Here is a 24,286-nt window from a genome sequence, read left to right as displayed (position 1 = left end):
CCTCTCCTGGGCCCAGCCTAGGGCCTCCATCCAGAACTAAAACACAGAGCAGCTGAGGAGCGACTTTATTGTCTTCTTCTCTTGCCACAGATCCATATATAGTTGGGCCCCCAAGGCCCTGACTGTCCCTGGGAATCAAGCCACGTGGGGCAAAGCTACCATGAAACCTCACCCACAGTTCACACGTGGTGAAAGAGAAAATCTAGCAAAGTAAATCCAACAACAAACAAAATTAACAGTATTAACTTCCTACCCCAAGCTGGCTCTCCCCTAGGCCCTGGGCTGGCTCAGGAAGGAACGAACTAACCTAGACAGACAAGGCATCCTCCACCCACATATCCTGTCTTCTGAGTGGTCCAAGAACTGTGCACCTCCCCCGTGGGACAATCAGGCACTACCTGGGCCTCCATCAGCCACAGTGAGATACACACAAATGAGGGTCTGAGCCCCCAGAATGAAAGCATCCCGAAGCTGGAGAGGCAGACCCAGGGTGCCCAGACCACCCTGCCCAGCCTAAGAGGATGGGCTGGGTCCCAGTGGGCCTGGCCACTACCTAGTGACTGCTTGGGACAGTGGACGTGACAGGAGGCCCACTCGCCCCAGACAGTCAGAAGCAGGGTACAAACACTCTAGAAACCACACTTGGCAGGAATTCCCAGCCTTCTAGCCCAGGGGAGGGTGCCAGCAGACCAGGCCGCCCTCAGGAGGAGGCCGGGAGCAGCTTCTCCAGGGCCTTCTTCTGCTTCTCGGTGGCCGCAGCCAGGGCCTCAGCCAGCTTCTCCTCGGGCATCATGTTGAGCACCTTGAGGGCAAAGAGGAGCTGGCACTTGGCCGTGCTCACAAAGGCGTTGCTCAGGAAGTTGGGGAAGCCTCCGACACGATCCTTCTGGGTGTACAGCGGGACCCGCACGAGGCCCAGAACCTGCACGGACAGGAAGGAGGGCTTGGGGCCAGGCCCACCACGAGATGGCACCCCTGGCAGGAGGGGCCTGGAAGCTAGGAGGCCAGGGCATCAACAGCCAGCTTTGCTAAGGACTTAATGGGAGACCCAAGCAGGGCCTGGCAGAAGCCAGCCAGCTCCCTCGGAGCAGTACAGCCCCCTTCTCAAGCAAGTGTGGAGACTCACCCCATGCACTCCTGCCTGGTACCTGGACCACACCCGAGGGTCCACACCCCATGCTCCCCGCCCACCCAGCGAAGCCTGAACACCCCGAGTCCAACCCTTCCAGACTACAACACACAAATCCAAAGAGCCTTCACGCCCCCATGAGGTTCCCAACTTTTAACGACCCCCTCTGTGCTCGTTTGCCAACTCCCCAAGCAGGCCCCGCTCCCACATCCCCTCCTCCCCACCGATCCCACCACTCCCCACTCCCAGGATTGGCAATGGCAGGCAGCAAGGCAGATGTAACACAGCCCTGAGGGAGCCCCAGCCCCGGCCCCCACCCCCACCCCTCCTTTCCCGACCCCCTAGCCCCAAACCCCTCTCCCCACCCCGTTGCTGGAGACAGCGACACCCGACCCAGCCCGGCCAGGGGACCCTCAGGGGACGTGTTACCCATCGGTGCCTTCCACGGGGCCAGAGCCAAACCCCGGGGCGGGGGGCGGGGCCCGGGCGGAGGCCCCACCTCCAGGCCGTGGTCGCGCGAGTGCACCGCGCTGATCTCCACGGCGTGCAGCTGCTCCAGCGTCAGCTGCCGCGCGTACAGGTGCGCCACGACGCGGTGCGGGCCCTCGGTCAGGTGCGAGCTCAGGTAGTCGGCCTCGGTGAGGCGCAAGCAGCCCAGGCCCAGGCCCAACACCCGGTTCAGGCCGTCCTCCAGCGACCAGAAGCGCCGGTCCACGAAGCCCCCGGGGAAGCCCAGCAGCCCGTCGAAGCGCATCTGCATCTGCAAGGGAGCGCGGATCACGGGAACGCGGGTCACCGGCGCCGGAATGACGGACGCTCCCAGCCCGGCCCGCGCCCACGCCTGGACCCGCGCCCGTTCTCACCAGCACCGAGAAGCGCATGGGGATGCGGCCGAAGAGCTGCCCGGGGTTGGCGGCGTACAGCATGGCGTGGCACGAGTGGCTCCAGCCGGGCCCCAGACGCATCGCCTCTACCCGGCTGATCTGCTTCAGCTCCGGAACCGCCGCGGTCGACATCTTGGCACTGACCCCGTCCCCGCCGCTGCCACTTAAGAGCATGCGCGAGCCCGCCCCCGCTGCACTCTACCAATCCGCCGACGGCCGCGCCCCCGGGTCCCGCCCCCACGCCAATCGCCGGCGTGGCCCAGGGCCGAGCCCCCCCGCAGCGTCGCGGCGCGTAGTTGAGAAGCGCAGGGGGCGGTGTGCAAAGGAAGGCGGCGCGCGTCAGCCGTCACCCAATAGTCGCACACCCCGGGCGGCGACCCCGCCCAACCGTCACCCAATAGCCGCGCACCCCGAGCGGCAGACCCGCCTCCGACAGGAGCACTAGGTCGACTGCTCCGTGCCATAGTTGGGTCAAGGTTGACACTGTAGGCGACAAACGTCTTCCTGGGCGCCCCAAAGCTGACACCCGAAAATCCCTGCGGTTTTTCTACCCTGGATACCGCCGATCCCCTTGCGCTCACCCGTTTCTCCCCGGGGCCTGACCCGGCCCGCTGGCCCCGCCCATTCGCAATGGCGCTCTCGGCACAACCATGCTAGCCAGCAACGCCCCGGAATCTCCCTCCGCCGACGCCCCGCACCCGAGCCCAGAGGGAGACGGCCTTCGCCTGCCACCCACGACAGCTGTCCCGCCACCGGGAGCAGGGCCTGGGAGGGCTTGAGTACCCTAGTCCCTGAGTCCAGGATCAGGGCGGAGGACCAGAAACTCGGGCTCCGTGGACTCAGCTTGCTGGGCAGAAAGTGACTTAAATTCCGGGGCTGGCGCTTTTCAGGATCCTCCAATCCGGGCACCCTGTGCCAGGTACTGTGCGGAGGAGGGGGAGGGAAGAGGGGTTTCCCCAATTTACGATGAGGAACTTGGGGCTCAGAGAGGGACAGAACTTGTCTAATTGCACCCAGCAGTTGGTGACAGAGGCACGATTCCACCCCAATTCCACAAAGGCCTGAGGTACTTACCCTGTATCTGTACTGGAGAAGTCAGTCTCTGGGGCTCAGAAACATAAACAGCCAAGGGAGAGTGAGGTCCCCGGAACTCCACGATGGGGAGGCTCACCTCAGCAGCAGCAGGGCCCACTCCTCCCGACCGGGGAAACGGATTTGCTGAGCATCGCCCTCGGAGAGCTGTGCAGTGAGGCCAAGCTCGCAGGCACAGAGAAAGCTGCCTTGAGTGGAGCCAGACAGGAGAGAGGTGGACAGTGGGTAGGCACTGGAAACTCACCTGTTAGGTCCATGGCGTCGTCAGATGTGAAGAATAAAGCCATAGAGAGGACACCTCTCTCTCTTGCTGTGGCCACCAGTGAAGATGGTCACACGGGTCAGCTGCAGCCAGCAAGGGAAGCCCCGATTCCAGGGTAAGCAACCATGTTAGAAAGTGAGAGGGCAGCAAGGGGAAGGGTCCTCCCACCCAAAGAGGGCCTGACCCCTTGACAGCCAAGCCAAGCCAGAGACCCAGAGCCCAGGGTCCTTGAGACGCATGGGCACTGGAGAGGAGGCTCCCGTTGCTCCAGCCCCTCCCTGACACCAAACACCAATAAAAGTGCTGGGTCTGTTGGGAGGTAGAGGGGAGCCGATCTGGCCCGTGCAAGCACCCGTCTGACACTCCTCCACCCACAATGGGATGGGGCCAGACCCAGGCCTGTCAGAGCAGCTGCAGGGCCCATGGGTGGCAGCCTTCTTGAGGGACTGATGGGCCAAAACACGGGCACCCCCTCCACCCTCAGGGTCTTCAGTCGAAGGGCATGGTGGCAGCTTGACCTGTGTGCAAAGGAGCTGGGGCCTGGAGTGGTAGGCGGTGGTGTGGTGGCTGCCCTGGTGCACTGGACACTCCCTGGGCACGGGAGCAGGGGCTGTGCAGAGGCCTGGAGCTGGGCTCTAGCCCTGGAGCCCACAACCTTGGGTGGCCAGACCTGCTCCGGCCGTCCGGGCTCCACATGCCAGCTGTAGGGCAGCGGCACTGCCCCTCTGCTCGAAAACCTGTTCTTAAAACTGACTCCCCCTTAGGTGGAGGTTGCAATGAGCAAAGATGCACCACCACTGCACTCCAGCCTGGGTGACAGTAAGACTCTACCTCAAAAAACAAAACCAAAAAACCTGACTCCCCCTAATAAAAACACTCCAGTACCCTCTACAAGATCTTCAGTAGCTATCCAGCACCCTTCACTCCCACCAGGGGCTCTGTCCCCAGGGGACACACCAGGCTCACTACTGCCGCATGGAGCACTCCGAGGCCAGCTCCTCCTCAGCCTTCAGGGCTGTTTAAGCCGCAGGCTCTCCCTGCCGCCCAGTTCAATGAGTCCCTTTTAAGGTTTCGTCTCACCGCCACCCTTTCTTCCTAATAGCATCCAAACCTGGCAACGTTCTGATTAGCAGCTGGGTGTCTCACTGCCTGGAATGCAGGCGCTTGGGGTCCGGGCCTCAGCTGTTCTGCTGCCACTGGAACACACCAGGTGCTCAGCAAGATGGGAACAGGAGCAACAACTCTCACACCTGCAGGCCCCGGGCTACCACACCACCTGTTCAGGAGACAGCCCGATCTGGAGGGTATGGCTTCCCTCTAACCAGAGGAAAGCCAAGACAGGGCTGGCTGAGAGCCAGCGTTCTCATTAGCCCTCACCTTGCTGACTGCCCTGACACCGGAGGGAAGCCAGGCAGAGGCCATGAAGCTGCCAGGCTGTTGGAGCCAACCCAACCACCCAGTGGCCCAACTCCGGGTCAGGAAACAGCCACTGTCCTGAGGGCTGTGCCCAGACGAAGGAACAGACAGTATATTGCTGCGTGATTTTATTACTATAAATATACAGTAAAAACAAACGGGCCCATGTGAGCACATCAAATGGCAGCACGTATGAGTCCCAGCGGGCCATTCTGCAGCCCGAACTTCACGCACAGCCCTGGCACCAGCACTGACAGCCAGAGGCTGGGGCCTTGGCGGAGCGGGAGGAGAGGTGGGGCTGTGGGGTGGTGCGTTGGGGAGAGGCGCGTGGGGAGATGCCCGGGCCGAGTGCACACACACGTGGGAGCATATGCGTATGTGTATGCGTGTGCGTGGGAGCATGTGTATGCGTGTGCAAATGTGCCTGAGCATGTGTGCGTGAACGTGGGAGCATGTGTATGTGTGAGCGTGTGTATGAGCATGTGCAAGTGACTGTGCATAAGCATGTGTGCGTGAACGTGAGAGCATGTGTGTGCATGTGCACAAGGGCAGGAGGGGGGCTGGCCTGGGTGCACAGGGAGCTGGGTGTGGGGACCACTGCTGGATCTCCCCTGAGAGCCCAGGAAGCAGAGCTTGTGCTCGGAGCCACCTGAGCCTCAGGGAGGGCAGTGAGCTGCCCCACAGCCATCTGATCCCCAGGCCGGGCTGCAGGGCAACCTCCCCGCCCGGGCCAGAAGACCTGCACATACCTTCCTGGCCCAGGGCCCTGCTGGGGCGGCTCGATCCCTGGGTCACCAGGGCCAGATACCCCCTTCACCTGCCTGCTGCTCAGGTGGTTTACCTTAATAAAAACAGGACGAGGTCGCCCAGAGGCCAAGCCTCCCGGCTGTGACCTCACTCACCAGGTGGGCTGCTGGCTCCCTCCTTCCCGGCTGTGACCTCACTCACCAGGTGGGCTGCTGGCTCCCTCCTTCCCGGGCGGGTCCCACCACGGGAGCCTGACACAAGTCAAAGAGAACTGCAAGAGGGCCAGGCGCAGTGGCTCATGCCTGTAATCCCAGCACTTTGGGAGGCCGAGGCGGGTGGATTGCCTGAGGTCAGGAGTTCGAGACCAGCCAGACCGACATGGTGAAACCCTGTCTCTACTAAAAATACAAAAAAATTAGCCAGGGTTGGTGGCATGCGCCTGTAATCCCAGCTACTCGGGAGTCTGAGGCAGGACAACCACTTGAACCTGGGAGGTGGAGGCTGCAGTGAGCGAAACCATGCCACTGTACTCCAGCCTGGGCGACAAAAGTGAAACTCCATCTCAAGCAAAAGAGAACCGCAGGGGACATTCCAATAGCAAAGGGGAACGAGGCGGCCACCAGGTCCTCCTTGACAGGGCGCTGCCGAACAGATAGCCCTGCAACTGGAGGTGCTTGGCGATGTCACCAAAGCCAGCACGGTGAGAAGGTGCGGGGCTTCGTAACAAGGCCACTGGATGAAGGCTGCTGGAAGCGGCTGTGCCTCGGCCCCTCAGTCAGGTCCAGTGCTAGGCTGAGATGCTTTAGCTGCCCAGAGCAACACCCGTGCACCCCAAAGCTCTGAGCACTGAAGGCGCCAGCAGAGACACACCAGGGAGGGCATGGAGGCTGCATAAACACGGCAGAGGACAAAAGGCAGCAACAGCCAGGCTGCCGCGGTGACACAGGCGGGCTGGGCGGACAGGCACTGTTTCCTTCACTGACCACGCGTGCCTCGAGCCCCCACCGCCCCCGAACATCTGTGAAGATAGTGCTTCACCCACCAATAAATTCTCTTGTGCAGGTCTGCTGAGTTCTCTGGGCAGTGACTGCACTGCTGCGGGACCGGGTGTAGCCAGCGCAGGCCACGTGTGGGCAGCCCCAGCCCCAGACACTTGGCCCACCAGACCCTGGGGAACCGAGGAGCTGAACTCAGGATGGAAAGCTGCTGTCCTTCATCTTGTACCAGTTACAAATATATCAACCATAGAAAAGGGGGATTCAGGGGACGGTCCACTGTGCTCTTTGATCAAGGGTCACCACAGCCCCTTGGAGCCTGGTGGCCACAGGGGACATGCAGACAGGAGAGGCCGAGTCACACCGGGGTCTGGGGCAGCCCCTTGGCAAAGTCTAGGGAGCTGAGGGCTCCATGCTGCCAGCTTGGCCAGGCTCTCAGAGTGAGGTCAGCTCGGCAGCGCTGGGATCGGGGCTGGGGCCACCAAGAGGAGGCCAGGTGGGGCTGGTGGTGCCAAGGCTGTGGGCCATTTCCATGGAGGTGGGCCATCCTGTAGGCAGGAGCAGAGGGAGAGGGAGGTGGGTCACACTCAGCTGCTTGGTCCCATGCCACCCACTCCTACCAACCTGAAGCCACACAGGGGTGGGCCACCCAGCACCCCCACTCCCACCACCTGTCTGTGACCAGAGCAACAGATGGGGCCTCCCCAGCCCTGCTGAGCACAGTATGTCCCTCTCAGGCAGATCACCCCACAACCCTGGACACTGGACACATCACCCCTCATCCTGGGACACCAGGCAGATCACCCTGCACCCCCGGACACCAGCAGCAGAGCTGCAGCCCCGAGTCAGAACACAACATGGCGCTGTGGCTTCTGCCCTCTGGGTCTCCTGCCCTCCCCCTGGTTCCAGTTTCCTGGGATGTGACCACCCGCTGTCCTGCCAAGGTCTTTATGGCTGGGTTAGGCTAGAACTCAGTCAAACCAGGGAGGAGGGGCGGGGAGCAGCCCTGAGCAAGAACAATCCTGTGCTCAGAGTGGCCCCATGGTGGCTTCTGTGAGGCAGAGAAGCCTCCCACAGAGCCCCGACGCTTGCACTGTGGCTTCTACACTGCCGCCAGGCGCTGTCCCCCGATGGGTCTGGCATCCCTGGGGCTTGGTTAACGGTGCTGGTGCTGAGCCTGGGACAGGGCCAGCACAGCCTCAGGGCTGCCCAACATCCAGCCACCAGCCCTGACGCACGGCTCCCAGTAGACACGGCCCGGCCCCACTCTCAGGTGAAAGACGGTTATCTTCTTCGGGGGCTGCGGCCTGCAGCGAGACCGGAGTCAGAGGCTGTGAGCCTGTCCCAGACCACACCTGCACTCCCACCTCTGGAAGCTTAACCGGAGCCGTAACATTCGAACAGCACCGTCCACCGACGCGCAGGCCGGGGCCCTCTGAAAGGTGCGGGTGGCCTTTCAGTCAAGGGGTATGACAGGTCAGGAGAGGGGTCCACAGAGGGACGCGCTGGGACGCAGAGTGCAGTCAAAACAAGCACGGCTCCCAGGCCCAGCTCAAGTCCACCCAAGGGGAAAGGGCCTCTGGGAGCCTGGACCCTGGCCGGGCACTTCCCAGCGGGCCGCACGGGACTTGCCCGACGATGGCTGCGGTCGTGTGTGGGAGCCCTGGGCTCAGAGCACCGGCAGCCCCTTAGCAGACCAGAGCTGCAGGCGGCTTGTGCGCCCAGACCCTTCAGGAAGGCAGAGGCCCCAATCTGCCTGCCTACCTGGAGGTGGGGTGGGTGTGTGTGTGTGTGTGTGTGTGTGTGTGTGTGTGTGTGTGTTCGCGTGTGTATATTTTCTGTTTTTGAGACAAGGTCTCAGGCTGGAGTGAGCCTTGACCTCCCCACCGCCCCAGCTCAGGCAATGTTCCCACCTCAGCCCCTCTTGAGGAGCTGGGACCACAGGCATAAGCCACCAAGCTCAAGCCAATTTTTTAATTTTTTGTGGAGGTGGGGGTCTCACTATGTTTCACACACGACTTTGAAATCCTGGGCTCAAGTCATCTAACCCCTTGGTCTCCCGAAGACCTGGGATGACAGGTGTGAACCAGTGCCCGGCCAGAGCGGCTTCGGTCAAACATCCACCTGGGCCACCCTGGTAGAGAGTGCCTCTTGTGGGGGATGAGGGGGCCTCTTGGGAGGGAATGGGGATGCCAGCCTCACAGGGCCTCCTATCACACTCAGTGCTGGTGTTCCAGAAGGTTCCAGTACTGGCAGGGACAGATGAGTCCGCAGCAATGGTGGGCTCGAAGCAGAAAGGCAGCCCACAAGGGACTGTCTGCCAGGCCCACGGGGGAGCAGGCAGCTGTGTGAGTGGATGCTCTCCCCTGGCACCAGAAGGCCCCTCAAGGACACACTCCCTCCAAGAGACGGGGACTGAGCTTGGGAACAGGTGATCCCAGGCTCTCCCAGCCTGGGGCGCATTCTTTTCCCCATGATTTATTACTTAAAGCCATGTCCAGAAAATGGGAGTGACCTGCTGCACACCCAATGGGAACTCGAGGGGACCATCCGGAACAAGGCTGGGCCTGGGCCTGAGGCTCTCCCCTCCGGAAGTGTCGCCCTGCGTCTCCCTGGGGTTCCCTCCATGCTCCTGCCTCCTGTGGGGGACAGTGGCTCTCGCACACCTGGGCTGGGTCTGTCTCCCTGCCTGGGCTGGGACTATTCCAGGGCCCCTCAAGGCTGGAAGAAGATCCTGACCAGCCACCAGGTCCAGATGGAGAGACCTCTGGCTCTAAAAAGTTAGGACCCCTCAGGAGGCCACTTTCTGGGGCAAAGGTGCAGCAGCCACCAGAGCTCTGGATTCAGAACCCAGGACCCCTGGGAAGACATGGATGTGGATGAAGACCTGAAAACCAGAAGGAACCCCCGCCAGAGACCAGGGGAGGGCTCCTCTCTCCAAGGACGCGCATCAGAGCCCCCGAAGCGCGTCTGGAAGGTCACGTACCGGCTTACTCGTCTATACCAACAGAGCAGGAGTCAGGCCCCAGGGCTGCGCGGAGAGGGGAGAGACAGACGGAAGCTCAGTTAGCACGCACGCAGCAGCTGGCACCACCACAGCAAGGGCACCAGCCTGGGGACCAAGGTCGGGGCCATCTAGAAACAAACGCTGTGCTACAACCACAGAGAACCGCAAGGAGAACCACAGCTGGGAGGTGAAGCATGGCCAGAATCCAACTCAGAGGAGTACCTGGCCCTGCCTCTCCCTCCTGCAGCTCCCACACGGCAGCCGAGGGAAGGGCGCAGGAAGGACAAAGCAGGCGCAGTCCATCTCTGGGTTCAGGAGGGAAGGGCCTGGGCAGGGGCTGGGGCTAGACAGGGCTGAGCCAGGGGAAACCCTGAGACACCAGGACCCTTGGTGTTCACCATCTCATGGGCCCTCCCATCTACAGGGACCCTAGGGTTCACTGCTCAACCTGCCAGGCAACGGCTGCCCCTATGAGAAACCACAGGATCCTGCGTGTGTGTTCATGCTTTACTCACAGACACGGAGAGACAGGCAAGGGCTCTGTGAGGGAGAAAGCCAGTGAAACAGAGGGGCCACCGCATGGATTTAAAGAGAGACATAGAGCCCGGCTCAGTGGCTCACACCTGTAATCCCAGCACTTTTGGAGGCCAAGGCAGGCAGATCACGAGGTCAGGAGTTCAAGAGCAACTGGCCAACATGGTGAAACCCTGTCTCTACTAAAAATATAAAAATTAGCTGGACGTGGTGGTGGGCACCTGTAGTCCCAGTTACTGGGGAGGCTGAGGCAGAAGAATCACTTGAACCCAGGAGGTGGAGGTTGCAATGAGCCGAGATTGTGCCATTGCACTCCAGCCTGGTGACAGAGCGAGACCCCATCTCAAAAAAAAAAAAAAAAAAAAAAAAAGACAGAAACCTGTGCTTACAAGGTTGACAACCAAGTAGATGGCACCATGAAGACCCCAAAGGCGAATGTGCTGTCCGTAGCTCAAACCTGAGGCTGAGCAGGCTGACCTGCTGGCATCAAGTGGCAGCCGACCCCAAGTCGGGCACCTGGCCCAGGAGTTCACCTCGGGCTGCCTGGATGTAGACTGGGCCCCTCTATGCAACCTCTACAGATGACTGCCTCCTGCCCCATCTGTGCACCTAAAGAAGGCCCGAGACCCTCCCTGGGTGTGGGGCATGAGACCCCAGGGTCCTGGTCTCATGTGTGTGGGCCCGCAGTGGCTGTGGTGATCCTTCCCAGGCCAGGCCACACAGCAGAGGTGTGGCCTCTCAGACACTGCCCTGCAGGGCCACCCCGCAGGATCAGAAGTCACGCTTGTGGCTCTCAGAAGCCCAAGTCCTTCTCCCAGCCCCTCCCCTCCAACACCTTCCAAGTTTTTCCATCAGAATGAAACATCTGAGGTCCTTTGAAAGACCTTACTGGAATTCTGCGTCACTTTAAGGTAAGCTAGTCCTAAATGCACCTTCTGCTGTGAGCTGTCTAGGGCAGGCTGCTGCTATTATCAGGGACCTGGGGCGGTGCCAGCTCCTACACCTGTGACCCACCCCGCCCAGGCCACTGCTCAGCCAGAGTCCGGAGGGACAAGAGGCCCTTCCAACTAAAGCGCATCACCATCACCCAATGCCAGGCCCAGGTCACCGGGTGACCCAGGAGGACTGAGCACCGCTTGGCCCTGGGGTCAGGAGAGGTAACGAAGCAGCCACAAGGGAGGAGCTATGCCCCTAAGCAGCAGCTTCTGGGTCACGTCTGAAGCCACCGAGTTCCCCGTTTATCTCAGTTCCAGAGCTGCAGACCTCCTTGCGGCAGATGCGGAGGTACCAGTCTAAGCCCCCACTTCCCTCCCGGTCTTTGGAGCTCAGGATTTGAAGCTGAGGATCTTATCCCAGCAGAGCAGAGAGTGTAAGAAGGTACTTGGCTGACAGGGCCTGCCTAGGCCCGAGGCTGTGGGAAAGGTGAAAATGGCAACCCTTTCTCCCGGCCTTGCCGCTCCCCGCTGGTACCCGGTGCCCCCCCCAACCTGTCCTCTGCGCCCTGGCCTGGGATGTGCTGCTGCATCTAGACAGATGGCCTACATCAGGCCTGGGGTAGGGGTGACCCAGAAGCCACTCTCCCTGTTCTCTGTGGCCCGGGGCCCCCGATGCCCAGCACAGCATGTGGCACCTGCTTCCGCTCCGTCTACAGCTCTCAGGCTCTGCTAAGAGTTCACCTGGCACCCAGCCTGGGGCCTGTGGGCCCATGGAACAACCAGGGATGGGGGAAGATGTGATGATCCCAGCGGGGCCAGAACTGCCCTCCTGGCAGCCAGCAGGAGGCACAGGGAAAAGGAACCCATCCTCTTACAGGCAGCCTCTCTCCCGTCCTGTGGCCAAGCTGGCCCCAGGAAATGAAGGGGCTTTGGTGCAGACTCTACTCCCAAGAGCCAGGCCCTGCGCGACGCTGCCTTGCAGCCCTGGGCTGCATCCTGCTTCAGGGTCAATAGCAGGGGAATGGCATAGCGCCAGCGAGAGAACTGAGCTCCACCGGACCGGCCCCTGCAGCTAAGCATGGGCCAATGGAGCAGGGGCCTCCTCCCGGGGGACTGAGACGGGCACCCAGCCCCTCACCTCCAGCCCCCCAGCCCCTCACCTGGCAGGTAGATGTCAGCAGGTGGGCCTCGGCCACAGTGCTCAGGGCTGCTGTCCTGCAGGACGTTCTCAATGGACGGTGCTCGGGTCCCTGCAGGCAGAAGGCAAGGTCAGGGACCTATAGGCAGGGGCCAGGTCCCAGCAAGTCCCTCTGGGCAGGACCCAAGGACTGCATAGCCACTTCAGGGTCCCCAGGATTGGGCTCCGACGGGACTCCACCTTGACTGCACCTGCTCTCCCAGGACCCCAAGGACGGGTGCTTTCCTTTCTTCCCCTACTTCCCACCCTCCAGTATGGGGCTTTCTCCCCCCGGTTTTTACACTGTATCCCGGATGCTCAGAGCATGGGGTTTTGCTTCTGACACAGAAACATTACACATCCACATTTCAAAAACAGGACTGAATGCTGACAGGTGCTACCCACACCTGGCAGACGGCCCTGAAGGGTGAACAGCGTGTCCTGGCCCCGTCACCCATTCAGTCCCTCCCAGCCAGGATCCCAAGTGCCACCAAGCTGGGAGGGGTGCCTCTTGGCTGAGAGTTCCTGGGGCAGAGGAGAGGCTGGCCCAAACCCGCCGCCCAGAGCCCTCAGACCCCAGTGAGCTGGGGCCACCTGGTCCCAGCATGCAGTTTGCACCCATGGGAAGAGGGGCTCACCTTGCTTTGGTGACGACTCATCAACCTCTTCTGTTAGGAAACTCTAGGAAACAAACAAAAAACACAAAGAATGAATAAAATAAACACAAAAACAGGAAACTCTAGGAAACAAAGGGGAAAGTGGCCTGGAGCTTGGAGACCTGTGGCCACCACTCCAGGACAAGTTGCCATCAGCCATGGCCCTCCTGAGACCCAGACAGCCACTACACCAGGGGGTGCTGCGTCCCCAGACCGAGGCTAAGGAGCCAAGATACTCAAAGGGCCCAGAAGTGCGGGAGTGCCCAGCGGGCAGTGGGATGGGGTGCGATTCCAGCGATGGGCTGGTGGGCTGGCCGGGGCGGGCACATTCAGCCTCCCGGGGGGGCCTCACCTCAGGGGAGCTGCTTTCCCGCAAGGCCAGCTCTGCGCCACCCAGCGGGAGAGGGGCATTCACATCCTCAGAGAGCCTCTCCTCGTCCTCTTCGTGGATGGGGGAAGACGGGGACCGCAGGGCGCTGAGGACAGAGGAGAGAGTGGGCAGGGATGAGAGGATAACGACAAGAAATGCCAACTCTGCCAAAGCCATGCAGGGCTACTGCCCCGCTGGCACTAGCTGGCCCCTGCACACGCCTGCCAGGACCCATGCAAAGGACACTCCCTGGGGAGGCGCTTCCATCGCCCACCACTGGGACCAACCCAAATGGCCAGCAGGCAAAGGCAGCCACCACAGACCCACCCAACAGAGGGGCCTCTCTCCCAGCACACTGGCACAGACCTAGGATTCCTCTTCTTTCTATAAAGAGAAGAGAAACAACTGGTAGTTCCTGGGGTGGAGAAGCAGCAGGAGACAGAGGCCCCTGTTTCTCTCAGTTTTGGTGCTGCCTCCTCATGGGCATGGCAGGTGGCTGGGCGGCTTCCTGATACTCTTCTAGGAGAACCAACACGCCTGTGGCAGAGTCCCCAGGGCAGCTGCTCTGCACCCCACAAGGCTCCAGGGAATCCACAACTGACCCGGGGCCAACCCCGGGAGCTAGGCCCTCAGAAGGCTGCCATGTGAGTGACAGACAATGCAGTCATCGCCTGGAGCGGGACCACGCCCCGTGACTCGTCAGGGGCGAACTGCAAGAGCAGTGAGTGTGCCTGGGTCACTGTCAAGTCCCGAGTCCCGGCTGCCCTGGCCGCTCACTGGCAGAGAGGGCCTACGTGACCAGCCCCCAGGAAAGTCCAGGAACCCTCAGACTCGGAGGGCCTCCCCATGGCAGAGATGCGGCACGGACCCCTGCAGTTTCCCCGCCGAGAGCATGGATGCGCGTGCACACCATGTGGCCCTGGTGGGGGGGCAACGCCTCCGGCTGCCCAGACGTTCTTCCTGCCTTGTCTGCCCTACATTCTCTGCTGTGATAAACTTTATCCACAAGCCTAACCTGCTATGGGGTCTCAGAGTCCTTCTAGGGGATCATCATATGGAAAACACCAGAAACTGATTTGAAACCACAAATCCACCCACTCCACACGCATGCCACCACACCCGCCCCATGCACCCAGCCTGCCTGCCACTCACCTGTCGGGCACCTTGCTCTGAGGCCTGCCCTTCTGGCGGCTGCTGTCCAGGATGTGATCAATGGTGGCGAGTGGACAGCTGGCCTGGGATAGGCCGTCCGAGACACCCGAATAGGTGATTTCTTCATAAAGAGGGGCTGAGGGGATGGCCGGGGAGACAGCCTGGAGGCCGTTGAGCGCCTCGAGCAGCGAGATGGGCTCATAGCCGGGTGGGACGCTGTCAGAGCTCTGCAGGGACAGGGCAGGTGAGGGGGGCTCATGCCCAGGGACCACCTACTCCCTAGACCCTCTTCCTGATGACCTTCTATCCACTGTCCTTTGGGGAATTTAGACTCCCCTGCCCTCAGAGGGTGGCCCAGAGCTCCCTGGCAGCACCGATGCCCTCCCTGCCTCAGCCATCAGCTCCAGCATGAACCCGGATGCCCAAACGCCCACGCTGGTGCCTGGGATGATGGTCACGAGGGCATCTGCCAAGAGCTGCCCCAGCCCTGGCCTCAGTCGGCCCCTCCCTGGCTTTCATTTCCGCCTGGCCACAGGTGGAGAGAGAAGTGTTAGTGATAGACGGGAGCTAGGAGCGGGGGCAGAGTGAAGCCATGCCAGAGGCAAGACAGGGTCAGGGGCTGTCCTGGACCAGGGAGAGCTGAGCTGCTGGGAGCTGTGCCCTGCCCAGGCCTCTGGGGGCTGACGTGCTCCAGGCAACACTAACAGGTGCCCTGGCTAAGAGCCGCTGTTCTCCCCTCATGGGGAACAGACAGAATGGAAGAGGCTGAGGAAGACGAAAAATGCCCAAGGAGCCTGTTCTCATCCCAGTGCCTGCCCACCGCGGTGTGGGTCACCTGGGGAAAGGAAGTAAGATTGTAGGGGCCTGCTTGGTCCCCACAAAACCAGGCTGAGAGGCAACACACTCAGCATTGCTCCTTCCGGGAGACCCCGGCCTGCCTGACTGAGCTCCTAGAAGGAAGGGGAAAGTGAGATGGGTGGGAAGTGCCTGGGATCATGGGCAGGTGGGACAGTAGGCACGGCCCAGGATTCTTTTCTGTACCCCACATTTGCTCCCATACCTGCCTCCAATTAAAGATAAATAACTACACAGAGTCCCCTTACCCCTCTAGAAAGGAAGACGCGCTCCAGGTGGTTCCGGAGCGGCCTCCATCTCTCTAAACACCAAGGCCCACGGGATTTCGGCTGGGTCTGCCCGGGCCGCAGAGGCTCCAGGTAGGCATGTGCTGGTCCCCCTGCCTGCTCCCTGGGGTACAAGGAAAGCCCAAGAAAACGAAAGTCCTCAGCCCAAAGAGCTCGAACCCGCAGGGTGAAGGAGCAGGACGCGGGACAGAGAAGCATGTGCGAGGGGCACGTTTGCAAAACGCAGCAGCGATGTTAGTTCCGCCTGCAACATCCATTCCACTGCCAGCAAGAAAAAAAAGGGAAACGGCACGGGGGCCACGCGGGGCAGAGGCAAAGCTGAGGGGAGGGCGGCGAGGCCGGCAAGCCTGCGTTTTGCCCACGGACCAAGAGCTCGTCTGGTTTCACAAACTCCCTGGGCGGGGAGGCCAGGACTGGGAGAGCAGAGCTGACAGGTTACCGGAATCAGACACTAGCCTGGGGCGGAAACCATCTCCCCTATTTGACGTGGGTTTAAAAATGAGGGCGCGGGGCAAAAATACATAGCCAGAGGCCCAGACACTTACTGTTTCCCTTTTAGGTTTCTTGCTGGTCAGGGAGGCGGGGTGCGGCTTTGATTTTTTAAAGGGACACTGTCAAGATAAAAATCACATGTTTTACAACTACCACCCCCGCGCGGCCCTGGAGTGGGCTGGACAGGTCTCTGACTAGCTGTCCTCTTACCACACCGAGGCCCAGAACTTCAAAGCCTTGCAGTGGATGTGAATCTTGGGACCATGCTAAGGACAGGTTCTGACTTGGGTCTGGGTGGGTTGTGTGTGAATCCCAGCAGCTCCGAAGAGCGGTGCTGCGGAGCCTGGTCTCATCCCAGTGCCTGCCCACCGCAGTGTGGGTCACCTGGGGCAACAGATTTGGCCAAGGTGGACATGAGAGCAGCTGGATGCTCCCTAATGCGGGATGGGTGCAGGGTGGGGATCCTGAAGCTACCCTGGTCAAAGTCCCCCAGCCACTGCCCGGGCACTGCCACTACCTACCAAACATGAACCCCCTAAAGAGGGCTGTGGAGAAGAGAGCTCCAGAACCACCCACCCCACGATCATCTTTAGGGACTCGCTGGAGAGAACGTCACAGTGGCTCTTTCTGGCACTACGTGGAACGCACCTGGCAGGTAAATAGGAGTGTTTGTTTTCGCCCCCTGAGGAGGGGAGGGCGGCTCTCTGGGTGGGCGCCAGCCCTTCTGGGGGCTCAGAGCCACCTGTCACACCTTGGACCCCAGCGCCCTATGCTGCAGGGGAATCTCAGCTCACTCAATGTAAGAGGGACAAACACAGAAGGACCTGCCAGACCCTCAGCCACCAGGACACAAAGAGGGAGGGGCAAAAACAAGTGACAATAAACCTAGCTACCGCCTGAGCATGGATCACTCCCTCTGTGAAACTCTCTCAGGGGCTACTCCCCCAGGGGCTGCTTCTCTCTCCACCAAAACCCAGAGCGCACGCAGCATTTCCAAATCAAAGCCAATGCCAAAAGTGCCAGAGGGCGTGGTGCCAGGAGCCCCGGATGACAGGGGATGTCAAGCCATGTTTCTCCACAAGCTTCAAGACCAGGTAAGATTTTAAAGGAGAAACCCAAAATCTGGGTTTTAAGGGAAATTCCAGACTTTTAAACATTGGCCCCATTTCAGTAATACTGCATCTGCTGCCAGGGAGGCCCACAGGCCGCAGGTCAAGGCCCTGCTCAAGGGGGCTTGTAAGGAGCCTTTGACAGCAAAGGCGGTGTCTGTAAATGCCAGTCCTTGGGGCTCTGCTCCTCTTTTCTGTTTAGAGAGGCAGCAGGGCCTGCAAGAACCAACGACTTCAAACAGCCACAGCTAAGAGCCCAGAAAGGGATGCACCCTGACAGTGCTTGTGGCCAGCAGGGAGCAAGGGCCCAAGAACCAGACCCTGGGCCAGCCAATCCCTGTCACCTCCCCCACTCTGCTCCCCACCCACCACAGCCCCAGTCACCGACCCCCGCCTCTGTGTTGGTCTCTCCATATCTCTGTCTTTCTCTCCCTGTGTCTCTTCACATCTCTGTCTCTCCACGTCTCTCCCTGTCTCTGTCTCTCCATGTCTCCCGGTCTCTGTCTCTCCACATCTCTGTGTCTCCACATCTCTCCCTGTCTCTCCACATCTTCCTGTCTCTGTCTCCACATGTCTCCCTGTCTCTCTCTCTCTACATCTCTCTCCACGTATCTGTCTCTCCCTGTCTCTCATTTCTCCCTCTATCTCTCCCTGTGTCTCTCCACATACCTCCCTGTCTCTGTCTCTCATTTCTCCCTCTATCTGGCCCTGTGTCTCTCCACATCTCTCCCTGTCTGTCTCTCCCTGTGTTTCTCTATATCTGTATCTCTCCATCTCTCCCTATCTGTCTCTCCATGTCTCTCCACATCTGTCTGCATCTCTCCCTGTCTCTCTGCATCTCTCCCTGTCTGTCCTCATCTCTCCCTGTCTCTCCAGATCTCTCCCTGTCTCTGTCTCTCCCTGTCTCTGTCTCTCCCTGTATCTCTCCGCATCTCTCCCTGTCTCTGTCTCTACATATCTCTCCCTGTGTCTCTCCACATCTCTCTCCATGTCTCTGTCTCTCTCTTTGGATTCTTGGAACCAGAGTTCCACCTCCCTTGTGTGGCTGAAGCAGGGTCTGCCCTAGGTTCCCATGAGGGAGCCTGGTGGGCCTGGAGTTCAGGAGGAGGGTCACCAGCGCTCCTCGCACAGCGACTCATGAGGGAAATGGCACAGCTCATTCACTAAGAACCACAGGCTGGAAGTGGTGGCTCACACCTGTAATCCCAGCACTATGGGAGGCTGAGGCATGAGCATCACTTGAGCCCAAGAGTTCAAGACCAGCCTGGGCAACAAGGTGAAACTCCATCTTACTAAAAATATAAAACATCAGTCGGCCGGGCGCGGTGGCTCAAGCCTGTAATCCCAGCACTTTGGGAGGCCGAGACGGGTGGATCACGAGGTCAAGAGATCAAGACCATCCTGGTCAACATGGTGAAACCCCGTCTCTACTAAAAATACAAAAAATTAGCTGGGCATGGTGGCGCGTGTCTGTAATCCCAGCTACTCAGGAGGCTGAGGCAGGAGAATTGCCTGAACCCAGGAGGTGGAGGTTGCGGTGAGCCGAGATCGCGCCATTGCACTCCAGCCTGGGTAACGAGAGCGAAACTCCGTCTCAAAAAAAAAAAAAAAAAAAACAAACAAAAAAAAACATCAGTCAGGCGTGTTGGTACATGCCTGTGGTCACAGCGTCTTGGGAGGCTGAGGTGATAGAATTGTTTGAGCCTGGGAGGTAGAGGCTGCAGTGAGCTGAGACTGCGTCACTTTGGGTGCACTCAAACCTCAGTGACAGAGCGAGACACCCTGCCTCAAAAAGAACAACAAAAAAAGCACCTGGTTCCACCAAGACCTTGACCGCGCTCAGCCCTGAAACAGGCACTGGAGGCTGATAGTGGTAGCACTGTTCCCAGCAGTGGCATCCCTGAACCCAGCCTGGCCACATCATTTATGCCTCACAGCCACCTGTGGGGGCCACCCCTGCCCACTGGACAGACGAGGACATGGGGCTGCGGGCTGACGGTCTGGGCCCTGGGCCTGGTCCGGGCACTGACGCCCCTCTCATGCCCACCCATCCCGCAGGCAGGAGGTGGCACTTACAGAGTGCTCGTCATGCTCCAGGCTCTGGGCTAGGACGGGACTGAAGGACACGGGGGACAGGGCTCCTGGCTTCTTCCGCACTGCCCGGATCTGCAGGAGGGCCCGGAAAGCTGAGGCAGAAGGAGGGCTCACATCAGGCCGGGATGCCCGGCCCGAAGGCACCCGCCAAGCCCCAGGGATCGACCCCCACCCAACCTACTCACCCCACCCCACCCCACCATGGTCCTGGGACAACCCTGCTTCCAGATCAAACAGTCTTAACAAAATGGCCCCAGGCAAGGAGACACAGCAAGGCCATGCAGTGCTGCCCAAGGCAGGGCTCCACAGGGAGTGTCTACTGGGGAAACTGGGGCAAAAATGTTACACTGTGGAAACAGGTGGGGAGTCACGCTGGGGAAACTGAGGCAAGCACATCACATTGCGGAAACTGAGGTGGGGAGTCACGCAGGGGAAACTGAAGCAAGGACACCACACTGCAGAAACTGAGGTGGGGAGTCATGCAGGGAAAACTGAGGCAAGGATGTCACACTGGGAAAACTGAGGCAAGGACGTCACACTGCAGAAACAGGTGGGGAGTCACACTGGGGAAACTGAGGCAAGGATATCATGCTGGGGAAACCGAGATGGGAAACCACGCTGGGGAAACTCAGGGGCACAGACAGCAGCCACTGGGAGCAGGGAAGATAAACCGGGACCTGGATGCCCTGTCATCCCGCAGCACCAGTCCTGCTCACACAAGGCCCCACAGGCCACTGTAGAATGTTCCTGAGACACCTTTAGTGAGGTGTGTAGGCCACATTTCATCAAGAAACAGGCCAGTAAACCGAACAACCAAATCACCAAACACAACCAGCCGCCCTCAACAAACCAAAACAGGAGAGCATACACGATCAGCACAGGGGCAGGGCCGCGGGACTCCTCTGTGTCCATTTCTATTTTATTTTTTTGACAAAGAGACTTGCTCTGTCCCCAGGCTGGAGCGCAGTGGTGCAATCTTGGCTCACTGCAGCCTCCACCTCCAGGGTCAAGCAATTCTCGTGCCTCAGCTTCCCGAGTAGCTAGGACCATGTATTATACCACCACACCTGGCTAATATTTTTGAATTTTTAGTAGAGACAGGGTTTCACTATGTTGGCAAGGATGGTCGTGATCTCCTGACCTTGTGATCCACCCGCCTTGGCCTCCCAAAGTGCTGGGATTACAGGCATTAGCTACCTCGCCCGGACCCCTTTTTCCATTCCTACTGAGAACACCAGGCTCTGCCCTCAAGGCCTGTGAGGGGCACATCTACTGCCACCTCCTTGAGGCTCAAAGCCACACAGGGGCTCTGAACTTAAGTCCGATGGCCCTGACCCACAGACCCCCACATACTTGAAGATTCTAGAGTTAGACTCAGATCAGGGGACCCTCCCTGGAAAGCAGCCCTGCTGTGTCTCCAGCCACACAGCCTCCCCAAGGCTCAGTCATCAACAATGCCTGCCTCCTAGACACAGACGAGAACTTTCCCCTACAGCCCACCCCTGACCCCACTTCCTTTACCCCCCACCCTACACCACCCTGTGCCTTTCAGACAAAGATGGCCTGGGCTGGCCCTCCCTGCTATAGGATCTGCCAAAGGCTGTGCGGCCCAACGCTCCCTCCAGACCCGGCAGCCTCCTCACTTCCTCCTGGGATCTAGATGACTCCCGTGACCTCACAGCCTGACTGCACAGACCAGTGTCCTCGCAAAGCCCTGTGCCAGGCTCAGGGGTCTGCTGGCCTACTAAGTGCGTATGTCCTACAGCTGCGCAGGCAAATCACACCCATGCCCCAGCCCCGCTGCCAGGACCCAGGCCAAGGATCCCAGGATCCAGGGTGAGGGCCCGCCAGTGGGGCGCAAATTTTGACCTCGTGGATTTTTTTACCCTGAGAACATTTAGGTTCCCTCTACTGGAAGACAAACACTCAACAGTGCCCCATGAGACAGCTTTTCAATGAGGAAATGTCTGGAGTGCTCTAGAAAACCCTACGTAATTCCTTAAGTCAATTTTCTACCCAGAATACTTTGTTTTCAGCTCACTGTAATTTTGTTTTTTTTGGAACAGGGTCTTCCCCTGTCTCTTAGGCTGGGGTGCAGCACTGGCACAATCACAGCTCATTGCAGCCTCCACCTCCCAGCCTTAATTGGTCCTCCTGCCTCAGCCCCCCAAGTGACTGGGACTACATCCAACACATCTGGCTAATTTTTAACTTTTTGTAGAAATGGGGTCTTGCCATGTTGCCCAGGCTAGTTTTGAATTCTTGGGCTCAAGCGATCCTCCTGCCTCAGCCTCCCAAAGCGCTGGGATTTCAGCTGTGATCTACAACCAGCGTTATACTGCCATTTTTTTAACCAAAATATTTTCTATTTTACTTTTAAAATAAAGATCTGAGTTGACCATGGTGGCTTATGCCCATAATCCCAGCACACTTTGGGAGGCGGGTGAACCACTTAAACCCAAGAATTTGAGGCCAGCCTGGGTAACATAGCAAGACCCTATATCTAAAAAAAGAAAATTCAAAAACAAGGCCAGGCGCTGTGGCTCTGCCTGTAATCCCAGCACTTTGGAAGGCCAAGGCGGGCAGATCACTTGAGGTCAGGAGTTTGAGTTCAGCCTGGCCAACATAGTAAAACCCCATCTCTACTAAAAAGACACAAAATAGCCATGCATAGTGGCACAGGCCTGTAATCTCAGCTACTCAGGAGGCTGAGTCACAGGAATCATTTGAACCCAGGAGGCAGTGGTTACAGTAAGCCAAGATCCTGCCACTGTACTCCAGCCTAGGTGACAGAGTATGACTCTGTCTCCAAAAAAAAAAAAAAAAAAAAAAAAAAAAATTAATTAATTAATTAAAAACAAAAAACTAGCAAGCTGTGGCGGTATGCTACTTGGTCCTAGCTATCTGGAAGGCTGAGCTAGGAGGACTGCTTGAGCCCAGGAGTTCAAAGTTACAGTGGGCCACCTATGATGGGGCCACTGCACTCCAGTCTGAGCAACACATCCTGCCTCAAAAAAAAAATAAATAAATAAAACCAGCCAGACATGGTGGCTCATGCCTGTAACCCCAGCACTTTGAGAGACTGAGATGGGCAGATTACTTGAGGCCAGGAATTTAAGACCAGCCAGGCCAACATAGCACAACCCCATCTCCACTAAAATATAAATATTAGCTGGGCGTGGTGTGTACCTATAACCCCAGCTACTAGAGAGGCTGAGACAGGAGAATTGCTTGAACCCAGGAGGCAGAGGTTGCAGTGAGCTGAGAACTCGCCACTGTACTCCAGCCCGGGTGACAGCGTGAGACTGTCTCAAAAAAAGAATTAGTAAAAACAAAGTAAGAATAAAGATTTCATTCACTGAACAATTTTCGTTCAGTCCAAATATTGCTGTAGCATCTGCCCTGGAGTGCCTCTGTGGCCCTTGGTTCTGCAAGCCTTGTCTGGCTGGAGGCAGACATGAAGATCTCAATGCCCCGTGCTGGTATCCCTGCCAACTCTCGTGGTAGGTGACTCTGGCAGCCAACGTGCCCACATTCCGCACAGACTAGATGAATGACCAATGACTAAGAGACCTGTAGCCCCCAGCCCAGGACTGCCGTGATGCAGCCAGTCCCTAACTTCCAGAACCTTCCACAGAGCGGCCAGCCGGGGCACTCACGCAGCCGGCAGATGGGGCAGTTGTTGGCCTGGTAGCGCAGCGTGTCAGCGCATGAGGTACAGAGGCACAGGTGGCGGCAGGGCAGGATCAGCGTGTCCCGCAGGTCAGACAGGCACACCACACACTCATTGCTGTTGTCGCTGTTCTCGTCGTCCGAGGGCTGTGGGGACAAGGGCCTGTGAGTCGGCAGCCTCCCAAGGGCCAGAGCAGGGCTCCAGTTTCCTGTCCCCAGCTGCCCCACCCTACTCTGCGGCTGTCATGACAAAGAGAAATCCAGAAGGCAGGAGGAGTTTACCCCAGAACAGAACCACGAGGCTCAAACCCAGTGTGAAGCCAGCTCCCAGCGGAGGGGAGGATCTGTGCCCCTCATCCACCACATCATGAGAACATGCTCTCCTTCTGTTCTTCCAACCCAAAGAGAAAATGTGGGAGAGATCCACCCAAGAAACTTAACTTCCTAATGTCAGGGTACCCGCATTTTTGGTTTAAAAAATGCAGTTCACATGTTAGGAATGTTTTCATTAAGTAATGGCAGCTACCAGAAATCAAATTAGCAAGTGGACAAAGAGCCAAAACTCTAAAACAGGGATCCACAAACCAGGCTCTTGGGCTGTTTCCCTAAAGTCTTATTGCAACACTGTCCCACCCACGCATTTCCATACCGTCGCTGCTGCTCCTGTTTAATGGCAGCGTGGAGTCCCTGCAACAGAGACCACACACCCAGGCAGCTGAAAACATTCACTCTCTGGCCCTTTTTGGAAAGTTGGCCACCTTCTGGTGTGAAATGTGAATGCACTGACTGTTCTCGGCTGAGGCGAGGCCCAGCCAGGAGCTCTGCTTCTGCCACATGGAGCTACTCCAGCTGTCCTGGGCCCAGATGCCACACTGAAGCGGGCGTGTGAGGCTTTCCGAGATCTTAAGAGCCAGGAGTTTCTCTCATGCCGGTGTGCCTTTAAACAAGATCATCGGCCAGGTGCAGTGGCTCAGGTCTGAAATCCCAGCACTTTGCGAGACTGAGGTGGGCAGATCATGTGAGGTCAGGAGTTTGAGTCCAGCCTGACCAATATGGTGAAACCCCATCTCTACCAAAAATACAAAAATTAGCCGGGTGTGGTGGCACACGCCTGTGGTCGCAGCTACTCGGGAGGCTGAGGCAGGAGAATGGCTCGCCGCTATATTCCAGCCTAGGCTACAGAGTAAGACTCTGTCTCAAAACAAAAACAAAAATTAATTTCATCCCCTGTTCCGTTCCCTGGCTGGGCTGCACCAAGGCTAATTTGTCAGGCACCATGGCTGGTTCTATGGACATCCAGAATGGGCATCCCCCGCCCAGGAGCTGCAGGGACTCGCTGCCTTCGGGGAAGCAGGCAAGAATCAGCCGGCAGGGGCCAAACAGCTGAACCTGGAGGGAAGGCAGAACACTGGCCCCCATTT

The 24,286-nt window shown here is 58.7% G+C and overlaps 2 protein-coding genes and 1 long non-coding RNA gene across 13 annotated transcripts in view; 1 reads left to right on the top strand and 2 right to left on the bottom strand.

The window, feature by feature from the left end:
• Positions 1-46: 46 nt before the first annotated feature.
• On the bottom strand, positions 47-2,310 carry NUDT16L1 (nudix hydrolase 16 like 1). 3 transcript variants are annotated; one of them, XM_032258027.1, is made up of 3 exons: positions 1,993-2,310; positions 1,559-1,889; positions 47-922 (listed from the first exon to the last, which is right to left on the bottom strand). In XM_032258027.1, the coding sequence occupies exons 1-3, from the start codon at positions 2,185-2,187 to the stop codon at positions 768-770; spliced, it is 681 nt and encodes a 226-aa protein (XP_032113918.1). In that variant the 5' UTR covers positions 2,188-2,310; the 3' UTR covers positions 47-767. The 3 variants fall into 3 exon arrangements, with proteins under 3 accessions (XP_032113918.1, XP_032113919.1, XP_032113920.1); XM_032258028.1 differs by having other exon boundaries at positions 1,629-1,889; XM_032258029.1 differs by lacking the exon at positions 1,559-1,889 and having other exon boundaries at positions 49-922; positions 1,993-2,198.
• A 130-nt stretch (positions 2,311-2,440) lies between these two features.
• Positions 2,441-4,969, top strand: LOC116536301. Its single transcript, XR_004262565.1, has 2 exons — positions 2,441-3,482; positions 4,470-4,969. It is a non-coding gene; the product is annotated as an uncharacterized LOC116536301 (long non-coding RNA).
• The window catches only part of MGRN1 (mahogunin ring finger 1), a 61,200-nt gene continuing 41,810 nt past the window's right edge, over positions 4,897-24,286 (bottom strand). For 2 of the 9 annotated variants that reach the window (XM_032258016.1, XM_032258018.1), the window contains exons 10-18: positions 22,853-23,012; positions 19,176-19,285; positions 16,044-16,109; positions 14,357-14,583; positions 13,187-13,310; positions 12,817-12,859; positions 12,162-12,251; positions 9,512-9,556; positions 6,834-7,073 (exon numbers count right to left, since the gene is read on the bottom strand). In XM_032258016.1, coding sequence (XP_032113907.1) covers positions 9,516-9,556; positions 12,162-12,251; positions 12,817-12,859; positions 13,187-13,310; positions 14,357-14,583; positions 16,044-16,109; positions 19,176-19,285; positions 22,853-23,012 — 861 coding nt within the window. In that variant the 3' untranslated portion in view covers positions 6,834-7,073; positions 9,512-9,515. Of the gene's footprint in view, positions 5,677-5,722; positions 7,074-8,946; positions 9,165-9,511; positions 9,557-12,161; positions 12,252-12,816; positions 12,860-13,186; positions 13,311-14,356; positions 14,584-16,043; positions 16,110-19,175; positions 19,286-22,852; positions 23,013-24,286 lie in introns of those variants that run through there. The other 7 variants (XM_032258019.1, XM_032258020.1, XM_032258013.1 and 4 more) reach the window with 6 other exon arrangements.

This window comes from Sapajus apella, unplaced genomic scaffold (assembly GCF_009761245.1).
Source record: "Sapajus apella isolate SASKATOON/1434 unplaced genomic scaffold, GSC_monkey_1.0 scaffold99, whole genome shotgun sequence".
NCBI lineage: Eukaryota > Metazoa > Chordata > Mammalia > Primates > Cebidae > Sapajus > Sapajus apella.
Note: the sequence above shows the minus strand (reverse complement) of the source record. Positions and strands in the feature narration are given on the sequence as shown.